Source organism: Myotis yumanensis, unplaced genomic scaffold (genome assembly GCF_028538775.1).
Source record: "Myotis yumanensis isolate MYYU_CA2020_CCGP unplaced genomic scaffold, mMyoYum1.0.hap1 SCAF_10, whole genome shotgun sequence".
In the NCBI taxonomy this organism is placed as follows: domain Eukaryota; kingdom Metazoa; phylum Chordata; class Mammalia; order Chiroptera; family Vespertilionidae; genus Myotis; species Myotis yumanensis.
In genome coordinates this window covers 1,974,630-1,988,792 of record NW_027223761.1, presented here as the reverse complement: position 1 = coordinate 1,988,792, position 14,163 = coordinate 1,974,630, and the positions used below count along the sequence as shown (strand labels likewise).

Sequence of the window (14,163 nt, the reverse complement as noted above, 5' to 3'; positions counted from 1 at the left end):
TGTAATGTTGCTACTGTTATAAATCATAATGTAAATATCTGATATGCAGGGTGGTCTTAGGCGACCCCTGTGAAAGGGTCATTCGACCGCCAAAGGGGTCGCGACCCACAGGTTGAGAACCGCTGCATTAGTCCGAGGCTTGAACCTGTCCGAACGCTGTGGCCGCTCTCCGCAATGCTGTTGATGGTTTAACCTGATACAGTTCGGCTAGAACACAGCTTCTACCCAAAGTTATGAGGAGAGAAAAGGGGAGGAGCTCAAGGGCAGGATGCAGGCCCGAGGCGGACGCTCCACGGCCAGCGGCTCAGTCCCCTCCCTCGGCCTCTCCCCGAGCCCCGTGCGAGGTGTGTGCCAGGGCCCCGTCCGGGTGGCAGCGGTGAGCACAGGACGGGCAGCCTCAGCTGTCGCGTCTCCTGGGCGACTCGCTGGGATTCATGTCAACATCTCGGGGTGCCTTCCCTTCCCTTCCCTTCACCGCTAACAAGGGCCTTTGGGGTTTTAAATAATTCGCTCTTCACAGACATGTTTATTCATCCTTTATTGGTGTTCCTTAGAGGAGAGGTGGCACGCGGTCTTCCTGGAAATCGCGCAGAGCGGTCGGGACATGTAGCTACAGAGAACGCCGCCCCCCTCCCTTCCCGGGAGACCCCGCCAGGTGGAGCAGCCCCCACCCTCCCCAAATTCATGTTTACCCATCCGACCGACCGTGACCTTATTAGGAGCTGAGCTCGCTGCAGATTTAATTAGTTCAGTTAAAATTAGCCGCACTGGGTGGGGGTGGGCCCTCAGCCCATCTGCGGCGTCTGTGTGAGGCCGGAGCTGCAGCCACAGAGACCCCAGGCACGTGGGCCAGGGCCGAGGCGGAGGAGGCAGCGGTGGGAGGGATGCGGCCAGCAGCCAAGGGACCGTGGAGCCCCTGGAGCTGGAAGAGGCGGGTCCCCGGAGGGAGCACGGCCTGGACACGGCTCTTCTGGTCCAGACTGTGAGGGTCCGTCCCCTCGGCCCGGGGCCTCCGGCGTGTGGGCATTCGTCCTGAGCCCAGGACAGCAATTCAGAGGTCACACCCGTGGAAGGTCACCACCCTCCATCACCTGGGAGCGGCCGCCTGCCCAGGGGTCACCCACACGGGCACACTCGGGTGGGCAGGGGCCCCCCTGGATTCTCAGTTCACTGGGCTCATCTCTCTTTGTCACTGAGATCCCATTTCTCCTGGGAGCAGGTCCCCCCGCCAGCCTCAGGCCTCTGGGTGCCATCTTGATGGGTGATTCGGTGCCTCTCCGTGTCCTGGGGGCCAGGACAGCGTCCTCCCTGGGCGCCCATTGGCTGCAGGCCCGCGTCTCAGCCGCCACGGAGTCCCCCTTCATGGGCGGTCTGACCAGCACGACCGGGGGAGCGCACAGAGACGCAGGAAGAAATGTCAGGCTATGGGAGGTCGGGGAGGGGCCGGGTGCCCCAGTGGGTGCGGGGGCCCTGCAGAGTGTGGGCCTGCCCGCCCCCTCCCTCCGGATGCACACACGCTGATTCCCATGTGGTGGTCTTGCTTTTTTGTTCTTTTAAAATATAATTTTACTGGTTTTGAGAGAGAGAGAGAGAGAGGGATGGAGAGGTAGAAACATTGCTGAGAGGAACACCATCGATCGGCTGCCTCCTGCACGCCCCCCACAGGGGATCCAGCCTGCAACCCGGGCACGTGCCCCGACCGGGAATCGAACCGTGACCTCCTGGTTCCTGGGTTGATGCTCAGGCACAGAGCCGGCCGGCCGGCCGGCCGGGCTGGCCTTGTTCCTTGGTTGGAACACTCACTCTTGACTTCTCTCTCCGGAAAGGAATCGTTTCACGTAAGAGAAAATGTGGTTGTTGTTGCCCGGCCGTCCCCCTGAAACGGGAAAACGCACTACGGTTTCGGGTGGAGCCGGCCGGCCCGGCGGAAACTCTGAGCAGCTCGTTTAATTCCAGGGTGCGCCCTGCTGGCCCCGTTAGGAAAATGGGGCGCTGGTGGGTTATCTAAGCAGAGTCTGAAGGAGTCGAGCTGCTGCTGCCGGAAGGTTCTCTCCATCCAGAGACGGGCAGGTCATTGGCAGTGTGCGGGCGGGCACGCCGTGGGCACGGGGGCGCAGACAGCTGTGGCACCGCACCGGTGGGGGCCCCTCCCAAGGAGGTCGAGGGGTCGGGGTGGGTTCGCTGAGGCCGCCTCATCGTATCTGGAAGAGGAAGGCAAAGGTGGTACGGCCGTCCTCTGCTTCTGGGCTGTCTGGGCCCCGACCTCAGTCCCCTGGTCCCCCCCAACCCCATGGCCTCTTGTGTCATGGGAGCCGTGTGCCCACGCGGCCAGGCCAGGGAGGCCCCTTGAGCTTCTCCACTGGGGGGGACACTGTCCTGGTGGCTGTCCCGGCTCCCCAGCCCTTGGGGTTGGGTTCTCCCTGGATTGGGGGTGTTCCTGGAGGTGGCGACTAATAAAAACCGCGCTGCCAGCCGGGCCCTGGAAGGAATTCATTTGAAGGTGAAATCGGTCACCAAGGCTTAATTAGTTCCCAGAGCAGAGTCTCCAGATCTGCTAACGAGGCGGGAGCGAGGCGGCGGCTGGCGCGGGAGCGCAGGCTCCAGGCGTCCCGGTCCTGGCACCTGCCCAGGTTTCCACGGCGAACACCGCGACCGGGCGGTGGGGGGTGGGGCATCGCGCGCACCTGCCCGCGAGTCCAGCCCCCGGGGCTGCAGGGAAGGGGTGAAGGGTGGCTTCTCGGGTGGAAGAGGCCTCCTCTGTGTCCGTGACACCCTCCCCGCCGGGCTGCGAGGACGCCCACGGTGCTGGGAGCGTCGGCCCGGCCTCTCGGCTTGCGTGGTCAGTGGTCACGCACACCCGGGCCCCTCGCTCCCGCCTCTGGCTGCTCCGACCCCTCACCGTCTCCACCCCAGGCTCCCCTGCTGCCCCCGCCCATGGAGATAGGAGCTTGCTGCTAGATAGCGTGTTGTGTGTGTGCACGTGCGTGTGTGCATGCGTATGCATGTGTGTGTGCGCACGCGTGCGTGTGTATGCATGTGTGTGCACGTGTGCGCAGGTGTGTGATGGGGGCCCTTCCTAGCTTAATGTATGTTTCTGTGCCCATGACTTTCACCACCATGAATAGCTGAGCGGCTCATGTCAGACAAACGCAGCCCTCCTTCTGATGATAGTAACAAACCCGGCCCTGCCGGCGGGGCTCAGTGGTTGACCGTCGACCTAGGAACCAGGAGATCACAGTTCGATTCCCGGTCAGGGCACAGGCCCGGGTTGCAGGCTCGGTCCTGAGTGTGGGGTGTGCAGGAGGCAGCCGATCCATGATTCTCTCATCATGGATGTTTCTCTCTCCCTCTCTCTCCCTTCCTCTCTGACATCAATAAAAATAGATTTAAAAAAATAATAACAAACCCTGGATAAGATATATAAAAATAGCAACAATAACTGCTTAAAGGCACAAGGCAGACAGCTGTAGGGTGGGACCCTCGCCAGGAAGAGAGCGAGAGCCTCCCCGCCCCCACCCCCCACCCCCCCACCCCCCCCCCGCCGGGTTCCACAGGCCCCGCCCCCGCACCCTGGCCCCTCGGATGGACGGGACTGGACGAGGCTCGCGCCGCAGACACCCCAGCTCTGCTCACAGATGCCCCTGCATCGCCGCCGAGACGCCTTTTAGATGGCGTGTTATTTATAAAGCGTGATTCATTGAGCAGTTACTGTGCGGGGGAGACGCGCTGCCGACTAATATTTAAACAGCCGCGAGGTGGGCGCGGGCGGGAGGATCCAGGTCTGGCGCCCTCCGGGGACCTGCCTGCGCTCCAGGCAGGGCCCGCCCTCGCTCACCGGCTCCGAGGCTTTCGGTTCAGTTCTGGAAGGTTCAGCAGGTGTGGCCGGGCCCCCGCGACCCTCTGGGGCGCTGCTGCTTCCTTCGGTTCCCGTGGGCTCTGGCTGAGAGAGGCTGCGCCCCCGGATTTGTGCTGAGACAGACACTGCCTGGGCCTCCCCGCATCTCCACTGTCCACCGGGGCAGCTGCCGCCTCCCCCCCCTGCCCCCAGCAGGAGGAGGCTCGGCCTCGGCCTCCGAACGAGAGGGAAGCGCCGCCATCTGGGACGCCAGGGTCCCCGCCCGCCCTGCCCGCGCCCAGCCTTGTCCGCCAGGGCAGCCGGGGTCTCAGTGGCAGCCGGGGTCTCAGTGGGAGCAGGGTCCGCTCTGCTCTGTGTTGTTTTCTTTAACTTTATTAATTATTATTATATATTTTTTTATCTCCACCCGAGGACATTTTCTCATTGATTTTTTTATAGAGGGTGGAAGGGAGAGGGAGAGACAGAGAAACATCGATGTCAGAGAGACACAGCGATTGGTTGCCTCCTGGGGCCGTGGAGGAGCCTGCAGCCGAGGACGTGCCCTTGATCAGAATCGAACCCAGGAACCTTTGGTCTGCAGGCCGATGCTCTGTCCACTGAGCCACACCAGCCAGGGCCGCTCTGTCTTGTTGACGCAGGAAAAGAAGGTCCCGAAGGCTGTGTATGTGTGTGGGGGGGGTCCCCGGTGCCCAGGCCTGGGAATGGGGTGGCCAGCCTGGGGTGCCGCCACTCGCAGCTGCTCCGTGAAGCCGGCACCACCCCGCCGTGAGGTGCCGGGCCAGCAGGGCAGCGTGGTCTCTGCGGAGCCGGCAGGTCCCTGGGCAGAAGCGGGGAGGTGTGAGGGGGCAGTAAAGGGGTGGAGAAGTGAGGGGCTTTTGGGTGCCGGGGACCAGCCTGCTGTGCCCCGAATAGCACCCCGCACCCCGCGCCCTCGAAGCCGGGGCTCACCCCTCTCTTCACTGGTTCATTCACTCAGCCGTTCATTCACCCAGCGCTGTAGGGAACACCTCCAGTTGGCAGGGTCGGGGGGGTGGCCTCCCACGGCCTCAAGCAGCTGGATGACTCCTGAGCCCAGGAAACACGCCGCAGCCAGACAGCAGCCAGGGAGCCCTGTGAGGGGCCTGTCCCGTGACTGGCTAGCCAGGCAGACTTCCTGGAGGAGGCGACATGGCAAGGCTCCTGGACATGCGTCCGAGGCACCTGGGAGGGCTTATGGTGGACACGGAGCCAGGGGTGGGGGCCGGGGGAGGTCACCTCGCTACGCTTACGGACAGTTTAAAGTTAACCGTGTGCGTTTAGCGATTGCTGACACCTGCATGGTGCAGGCACTCTTTCCCACATCGAGTGACGTGACCCTCCCGACCTCCTGTGAGGCGGCACCGTTCAGTCCCCGATGGGCAGATGAGGAAACGGAAGCACGGGGAGGTGCCGTGGCCACGGGGCCGGGAGGGGCCGGGACTCGACCCGGAAGTTCAACGAACCCCCCCGCTTTGTGCTTCAAACACGACTCAGGTGACCCCACCACCAACGCTGGGAATGAGCTGGGTTATTCCCATTTTCCAGATGGGGAAACTGGGGGCCGGGGTGCCTGACCCACCGACGGCCACCGTGGGAGTAAGAGCCAGCCCCGGGTCTGCTGGGCTCCCACATCCGATTCTCTCCCCACGCCCTCGCCCCCCAACCCCCGCACCAGGACCAGAGCCGGGGGGTGGGGGCTGTTGTCGTGGGCCCGCCAGACCCTCCGAGGCGCGCGGCACCTGGCGCTCCCTCCCCACCAGGACTGGGTCCTGAAACGTTCTGTTGTGGGAAGAGCCTTTTTTTGTACAAGAGATGGAATTATTTTCAGCCTGTTGTCAGGCAGTTGTCAAAAGACGCGGCAGATAAAGGGCTGAGCGCGTGAGGGCTGGGGGGAGGGGGCGCGGGCAGAGAGCCAGCCGCACGGGTCCTGGGGGCTGGGAGCTCATGGTTTACACATTTTTTATTTTTATTGCTCATTTGTGTGTTTATTATTCCTTGTTTCTTACCAAGGGGCTGGCACTGGGTTGGGCACGGGGGTTGCGGTGGTGGCTGAAGGCCAGGCCTGGAGGCCGACCGTGTGGGGTGACTTGGGGTGACCCTCTTCCTTCCTGGAGTTCCTCACTGGGGGGCCTCCAGCTCATTTTCCTCCTGGGTTTCGGCCTTTGGAACAGTCCCCGGGGAGGGTGGGCAGGAGACAGGGGTGAGTGGCAGGGGGGCGGGTTCTCCACGCAGCATCCGATGCCCCCCTGCCTCTTGCCTCACCTCTGCCAGCTCGGCCCCAAGTCCCCTCCCGCTCCCACCCCCTCGTCTGGAATGAAACCCAGCCTCACCTCTGCCAGGAGGGACGTGACCAGCACGGTGTCCGGCCGCCGCCGCCGCCCTCCCAGAAGGGCCCGGGTGGGAACAGGGTGTCAGCTGGTGGAAGGAGGCTCAGCCACGTCTGGGCACTGGGCCTCGGGCGTCTCCAACCCCAACAGCCCGCGCAGGCCTCGGAGCTCGGCGGGGCCTCCACGGAGTGTCCTGGGCGAGCCACTCGGAGAAGCGACAGCTGGGCCTGGGGGAGAAATGGGTTTCCAATTCCGTCTTCCCGCTTCGTCTTTTTTTAAAAAAAAATACATTTTTATTGATTTCAGAGAGGAAGGGAGAGGGAGAGGGAGAGAAACATCCATGATGAGAGAGAATCATGGACCGGCTGCCTCCTGCACGCCCCCCACTGGGGATGGAGCCCCCAACCTGGGCACGTGCCCCTGACCGGGAATCGAACCCTGAAATCCTGGTTCGTAGGTCGACGTTCAGTGACTGAGCCATGCCGGCCGGGCTTCCCTCTTCGTCTTAATTTTCACTGTGGGCCTCCAGCTCTGTCGTCCTGGTCTCGTCTTGAAGATGGAGACGGTGTTAGCTGCTTCCCGGGCTCTGCAGGGGGTGGGGGAGGGGAGGGATCAAGAGCAGGTCCCCCTCCATTCACCGCGGCCGCCCAACTTCCCAAGGGCACCCGGGTTGAAGCTGCGTCTCTGTGGTCAGAGCGTGAAGGGCTCAGAGTGGCGCCGGGGCTTCTAATGTGGGCGCAGGGTCTCCGTGGGGAGACTGGGCCCTGTGGCCCAGAGCCGGCGCCCCCAGCCTGTGTCTAATACGTAGAGAGAACCCCTGCCCACAGGTAGTGAGCTCCCCGTCGCTGGGGGGTATTCAAGGAGAGCGTGCCTGCCTGTGCGAGGGAGCCTTCAGTGGGTGAGGTAGGCGGGGGCTAGGGATGCCCATCTCCCTGGCAGAGTTTCTGCGGGGCAGAGCCTGGGCACGCAGTGGGCCTGCACGTTCGTCTGCTGGGACTACAGCTCCTAATTTCCCTGAAGTTTTCACCCAGGTTCCTGGACGCGCGGACTGGAAACGTCATCTGCTCACCAAGAGATGTGGGTCCTCCGCGAGGGGTGTTTGTGCCCACAGTCAGGCCTCACCCCCTGCCCTGCGCTGTCTGATCGGGGGCCGGGGTCTCATCTGCCCCCCGGCTGGCTCCCTGGGCCCACAGCCGCGGTGGGCGTGGCGCGTGGGGAGGGGAGGTGGGGCTGAGGTTGCCCCTCGCCCGCCTGGTCCTGGCTGACGTCCTCACGGAGACCCAGGTCCCTTCGCTGCTCCGAGGGGACCCGTGCGTTTGGGGAACTCGGTTCCGTCCCTCTTCTCCTCCGTCCTCGTTGGGGAGGGAGGTGGGCCCTTCACGGGTCCCCGTGTCGGCAGCGGGGCTGCCTGGGATGGTGGGGGCTCCGTGGGCCTCGGCGAGGCCCCCCGCCCCGTCTGCGCACACGCTGCCCGCGCCCCTGCTCACAGCCAGGGCCGCGAGGGAACTTGGCGAGCAGCATGCTCCGTGATTTTGGGAGGGCGTGCACGCAGACGGATGGAGGCGGGGTGAGCATCGCGAGCCTCCCACGCCCCCAGGGGGTTCCCTGAGCCTGAGCGTTCGTGGGGCTCACGAGGCCAGACCCCCCTCCAGAGAGAGGCTCCCTGCGTCGGCCGCTGTGGCCGCTGAGCTGTCCCAGCCAGGTGGGCGGCCGGGCCTGTGGCCAACAGCCCGACGACCCTCGGCCTTTGCAGGCTCCCCGCGGGCGCGGCCGGGCCCTTGTTGGGGATCCCCGAGCACGTGTCCTGGGTGTGCGTGCGGGACTGACCTCTGCCCCCGAGGAGGTGATGCGCGCGGACAGGCCACGGGGACGAGGGTAACGCCCCCGGGCAGGTCGGCGTCGGGGCTCCGGGCTGGGGTGCCGGGGCGAGGGGTCCCCAGGCCAGCGCCATGGGGACGGCCGTGTCATTTGGGGCCGTTGGGAGGTTCAGAGATTTGAATGCGGCTGATACGGGGCGCAGGCTGGGGGCTCCCTTCTCTCCGCATGGCCCGTCGCTCCTCCAGCCGCCATCCTTGTCACAGGTCTGTCACCCACGGACCTCCACTCACACGTTCCTGTTGCTGTTTTTGCCTTCTCTCTCTCTCTCTCTCTCTCTCTCTCTCTCTCTCTAATTTGGGAAGCAGTTCTCTTAGCAACAGGAACCCGCACGCTTAATCACAGCCCGGCAGCAGACACGCGGGCGGTGCAGCCCGGCCCCCGGTGCCCCGTTAGTGTTCAGGGGTGACCCTGCCACTGCCCTGAGCCCCAGGCATCCTGCCTGTCGGTGTGTGTTACGGGGAGAGCTCTCTGGTCCCCCTCTGTCCCTCCTGGCCCCCCTCCCTCCCTCCTGGCCCCCCTCCCTTCCTCCTGGCCCCCCTCCGTCCCTCCTGGCCCCCCTCCCTCCCTCCTGGCCCCCCTCCCTTCCTCCTGGTCCCCCTCCCTTCCTCCTGGTCCCCCTCTGTCCCTCCTGGCCCCCCTCCCTCCCTCCTGGCCCCCTCCCTCCCTCCTGGCCCCCCTCCATCCCTCCTGACCCCCTCCCTCCCTCCTGGCCCCCCTCCCTCCCTCCTGGCCCTCCTCCCTTCCTCCTGGCCCCCCTCCATCCCTCCTGACCCCCCTCCATCCCTCCTGGCCCCCCTCCGTCCCTCCTGACCCCCCTCCGTCCCTCCTGGCCCCCCTCCGTCCCTCCTGACCCTCCTCCGTCCCTCCTGGCCCCCCTCCCTTCCTCCTGGCCCCCCTCCGTCCCTCCTGGCCCCCTTCCCTTCCTTCTGGCCCCCCTCCGTCCCTCCTGGCCCCCCTCCATCCCTCCTGGCCCCCCTCCGTCCCTCCTGACCCCCCTCCGTCCCTCCTGGCCCCCCTCCCTTCCTCCTGGCCCCCCTCCGTCCCTCCTGGCCCCCCTCCCTTCCTTCTGGCCCCCCCCCATCCCTCCTGGCCCCCCTCCGTCCCTCCTGGCCCCCCCTCTCTTCCTCCTGGCCCCCCTCCGTCCCTCCTGGCCCCCCCTCTTTCTCCTGGCCCCCCTCCGTCCCTCCTGGCCCCCACTCCGTCCCTCTGGGATCCTGCCGGGTGGAGATGCTAATGTGACCGTGAGGACGCTCATTAATCCGCCGCCGGAATCAGGGCGCGCCGCCCGTCTAATTGTCTCATCTCCCTTTAAAGGGGGGTTCTGGTTTCTCCAGGGGAATCGCCGCCGTGGGGCCGAGCCAGGGGAGGGACGGCTCCGTGGCTGAGTCCTTTGAAGGGAAATCTGGGTCACGGCAGATTCCGGAGGCGGGCGGGCTGCCCAGAGCGCGGTCCCGCGTGAGGCTCAGCACGGGCTGCTTCGCCTCCCGCCTCGCTCGCTGCCTCTGCCGCCGCCGAGCACGCGGCACTTTAAAAGGGAACTTGGCTTTTTCTAGGAAAATCAGCCAGGACAGCGCCGTGCGTGCGTGACAGGGCGCGTGGCAGCAGCCGTGGCCCGGGCACCGGCCGGCTTCCCTGGGATCCCCGGCTCCGGCTGGCAGATGCCCGAGGATGCCCGGCCCCTGCTCACCCCGCCCGCGCCGCGCGGATCACAAAGGCAGAGTAGCGGCGCTCACATGACGGGCGCGGGGAGAGGCCGCCGGGCTTGAGCGGCTCCCAGCGGACAGGCAGACTATGGGGTGGGCTCTGGCAGCGGCGCGCCGGGGCTGGCATGCCCAGCGATGCCCGGAGGCACGCCGTGCCCAGACGCCCGCCGCTGCGCCCCGGGTCCAGGCTGCCCCGGCGCCCAGGGGCCGGACAGCGCTGCTCGCCTGTCCCCCCGCCGAGAAGGTTATATAATGAGCAGCGGGCGGCCCGAGCCGGAGGGAAGATGAAGTCTTTGTTAAATGCCTTCAGCAAGCGGGAAGGTAAGAGGAGCCGGAGCCGCGGGGCACGCGGTGCCTGGGTGAGCCCTTCCCGCGGGTTCTGGGGGGGCGGGGGGGGGGGCGCGCTCGGCTCCTCCTGGAACTGCTGGTCCTTCACCCCGTGTGAGGGCGTAACCGGATCCGCTGGGCGGGCTCTGTCCTGCGTCTGGCGTGGCGACCCCCTGACCGTGCGGCCGGTTGTATTTTTGTCCCCGAGTCCCGGTCCCTGGCAGGACCGCATTCCAGAGCATGCGACCCGGAGACGGCGCCCGGGGCACGTTCGGAACTAAGTTCCAGGGAAATAAGGGAAGTTGGGGCTCCGGTGTGCCCGCTGCCCGCAGGCTGGCGAGCCCAGGACGGGGAGGTCAGGACGCGCGGGGCACGGCGGGCTCCCGGGCGGCAGTGGCAGGGGTGGGGACGCCTCACGGAGGACTTGGAAAGTGTAATTTTTATTGGGAACAAAAACGTGTAATAAGTGCCAGGAGGACGGGGAGGGGAGCCCCACCAGGGAGAGTTCGCAGGTCGCCCGCCCGCCCGGGAGAAGGAAGCCGCGGGGATGGGAATCGCTGCCAGGCGGGGAAGCAGGTGTTTTTAACCCTTTTCTCACATGCACACGCACACACACACACACACACAGGCACAAGCACACGCACACACACACACAGGCGCAAACACAGGCACACACACACATGCACACACGCGCACACACAGGCATGCACACGCGCACACACAGGCACAAACACACACATGTGAACACCCTCGCGCTCACACGCCCTCCGGGGAGCCCGTCAGAGGAGAGGCTGGGGCTGGGCAGGCTGGTGAGGATTGGGGCGCTTCAGAGGAGTTGGGGAGGCGCCCCGCCCCGGCCGTGAAATAGGCGCTGGTGCCTTGGGTCTCGGTGACCGAGCGAGGCCCCCCCCCCAGTCACCTTTGTGCGTCCGTCCGTCCCCTCAGTGACTCACCGGCGCCGGCAGGGCCGACCTGAAAAGGTCCCGGGCTCCGTCCCCTCATCTCCCAGGCGCCGGCCCTCCCCCGGGGGCCCCGCAGCCTCCAGCCCGGACGCCCCGCAGCCTGTGCCGTGGGAATCCTGTGTCTGTGCTCATCTCTTGCATGAGTAACCCAGTCGCTCCGTGTTTGTGACCCACCCCAGTGCGGGGACCTTTTATTCATTTTTATTTACTTTTTATTGATTTCAGAGAGGAAGGGAGAGGGAGAGAGGGATAGAAACATCAGTGATGAGAGAGAATCACGGACCAGCTGCCTCCTGCACGCCCCCACTGGGGACCGAGCCCGCAACCCGGGCCTGTGCCCTGACCAGGGACCGAACCGGGACCTCCTGGTTCCTAGGTCGATGCTCACCTGAGCCCCGCCGGCCGGGCCAGTGTGGGGCCCTTGGCCGGGGACGGTGGTGGAGGTGCTCTCTGGTCTGTGCCCTTATTTCATAGACGTCGCTCCCCTCTGAGTCGGTCTGAGCGCGAGCAGGTGCCCCCCTACCCCGTGCCCGCTTCTGTGAAGGGCGTTAACCCTTCCCAGTGACGACGTCGGTCAGAGAGCAGATGTGACTGCCCCCCTCCCCTGGGAGCTGGGAGCTGGGGGTCGAGGGGGCAGGCGTTTCCGGGTCTGGGGGTGCCCCCTGGAGCTGGGGTCCCCTCCCCGCATTGGCGTGAGCCCTGCCGCTGTGGGCCAGGCCGGGAGGCCTCGGGGGCTGGGGTTCCGTGGCCACTTTCTCTGCCCGCCCGTGGAAGGTGTCAGCTCGCTGAGGCCTCCGGTCCGCAGACCTGTGCCCACAGGCCTCGCCACCCACAGCCGCCACTTGCACTGGCCACGCGCGGCGGCGTCCGCAGTCCCTCCGGCCCGGCTGCCCCGGAGACAGCGACGCCGTGTGTTCTCCCTCGCGACCAGCAAGGCTCACGCTCCGGGACTCCCCCGCACGAGACCTGTCTGGCCAGTGGGGAGGCCTTGGCTGACGCCTCCGGCCCCGGGACAGGGCCACGGACAACCAGCCTTTCCCGGGCCGCCCTCCGGGCAGCGGGCATCCGGGTCCTGCGCTGGGGAGTCGTGTGGATGGGGTTCCGGCGGGGAGCCTGCCCCCCCTCCCACCACCTCAGCGGGCGTCTCCCCCGGCAGAGGCTGCGGGAGGAAGCAGAGTGACTCCCATGGGTCCCTCCCAGGTCTCCTCGCTGCCCCCAGGACGTGAGCTCCGTCCGGTGCGTCCTCAGGAATCCCCTGCCTCCGAGCACCGCCCCCCCCCCCCAGGGCCTCCACCTCTGCCCCCCAGGTGGCCCTGCCACCCCCCCCCCCTCCGCAGGTGGCGAGGGTGCACGGCTCACAGCCGTCTCTGCCGGCGCCACCTCTGTCCCCCGAGCTCTGGTGTCCTTGCGGGTGGGGCTGGCAGCAGGGCATCACCCAGGCTGGTGCGGACTGCTCCCCGCAGTCTCGGGCTTGGGCAGCGGCGGGGGCCGTCCAGGACTCTGTGCTGAGCGCCTGGAGCCGTTCCTCTCCGTGAGATGCGGGAGCCTGTGCCCACCCGCGGGAGAGCGCCCGGGCTCAGCCGGCAGGCGTGTGGCGGTGGGAAAGCTGCCCGGGCGTCGGGTGCGAAGGAAGCCGTGCCCCTTGTGGCCGGGGTCACTGGCGTCTTATCCCCCCCAACCTCCCAGCCTGGACAGCTGCTCTTCTTTAGACGCCTCTTTCTGGGAAGGACACTTCCTGTTTCCCCTTCTTGAGTCCCTCCCCATCCCATCCCTGTCCCCTCCCAGGGGCAGTGTCCCCGCTGAGTCCCTGGGCCCTGAGGGCCCCGCCTCTGGTCTGAGCTTAGTAAGAAGCCGGGCAAGGGCGCCCCCCCTCACGCTGCTGGGTCCCCGTCTGTGGCGGAGGGAGGAGCGTGCTTGGGGTTGGAGCCGGCTAATTCCACCCGGCAGGTCTGAGGCCGCGTCAGTGCTGGGGGCCACTGGTCAATGTCCCCCCAACACTGCCCCGTCCTGGAGGCCGGAGCCAGAGACCCAGCTGCCTCTTCCCAGGCCTCTCTCCTGGGTGTGTGGACGCTGCCTCCTGCCCGGGTCCCCACAGGGTCCCTCTGGGTGTCTGTGTCCTGGTCCCCTCTTCTCCTGAGGACCCAGTCACACTGGGTCAGGGCCGCCCCGTGACCTCACTGTACCTCAATCACCTGTTTAAAGACCCGTCTCCAAATAGGGTCACGCTCTGAGCTCTCGGGGGTCCGGGCTCCGACGCCTGGATATCAGGGGAGGGACCCCTCAGCCCATCCCGGGGCCAGGTCTTGCGGGAGGGACTCTGTGGCTGCTCCGTGTCCTGCCCACGTGGTGAGACGGCCACGTCCTCACACGTGTCTGCGCTGCTTCCGGGTGCGCCCCTGTTCACAGGCCGCATGGAAGCCGGACCACCGTCCCTTCCATCTGCCGCTGAGCTTGAGCCTCCGTGCGACGCGGACACGCTCCGTCTCCCGTCCGTGCTTCTGTGCCGGGTGCGTTCTGTCCACGGGCCCCGCGGGGCCCCCTCGAGGCCACGGCGCCACGTGCTCACGGCCTCCCCCTTCTCTCCCCCCAGTGCCCTTCCGAGAGGCCCCGGCGTACACCAACCGCAGGCGCCGGGCCCCCAACACGCTGGCCGCCCCCCGCGTCCTGCTGCGCTCCAACAGCGACAACAACCTCCACGCCAACGCGCCCGACTGGGCCGCCGGCCCCGCCTCCCACCGCAGCCTCTCGCCGCAGCTGCTGCCGCCCGCGCCCGGCCAGGCCGACGGGGGCCCGCGGACTGTGGGCAGCTACGTGCCCGGGCCCCGCAGCCGCTCCCCGTCACTCAGCAGGCTCGGCGGCGCCAGCGAGGACGGCAAGAGGCCCCTGCAGCCCTGGCACGCGGGGTAAGGAGGCGGGGCGGGCGGGGTAAGGAGGCGGGGCGGGCGGGGATGATGTGGCGTCGGGCTCCGTGGGGACCGGCGAGAGGAGGACCTCGCACATCCCACGGCTGGTCTGGGACGCGGGGCGTGCGGGCGGCTGGGTCTAGATTCTGGCTGAGTCCCCCGAGGGAGACGTCCCCGGTGCTAAGAACG

The 14,163-nt window shown here is 66.6% G+C and overlaps 1 protein-coding gene across 2 annotated transcripts in view; it reads left to right on the top strand.

Annotated features, from left to right (window-relative positions):
- SHANK2 (SH3 and multiple ankyrin repeat domains 2) overlaps positions 1–14,163 on the top strand; it is a 173,063-nt gene that overhangs the window by 38,925 nt on the left and 119,975 nt on the right. Inside the window, exons 1-2 of one of the 2 annotated variants that reach the window (XM_070427139.1) lie at positions 9,619–10,103; positions 13,662–13,974. In XM_070427139.1, coding sequence (XP_070283240.1) covers positions 9,908–10,103; positions 13,662–13,974 — 509 coding nt within the window. In that variant the 5' untranslated portion in view covers positions 9,619–9,907. Of the gene's footprint in view, positions 1–9,618; positions 10,104–13,661; positions 13,975–14,163 lie in introns of those variants that run through there. The other variant, XM_070427138.1, reaches the window with a different exon arrangement.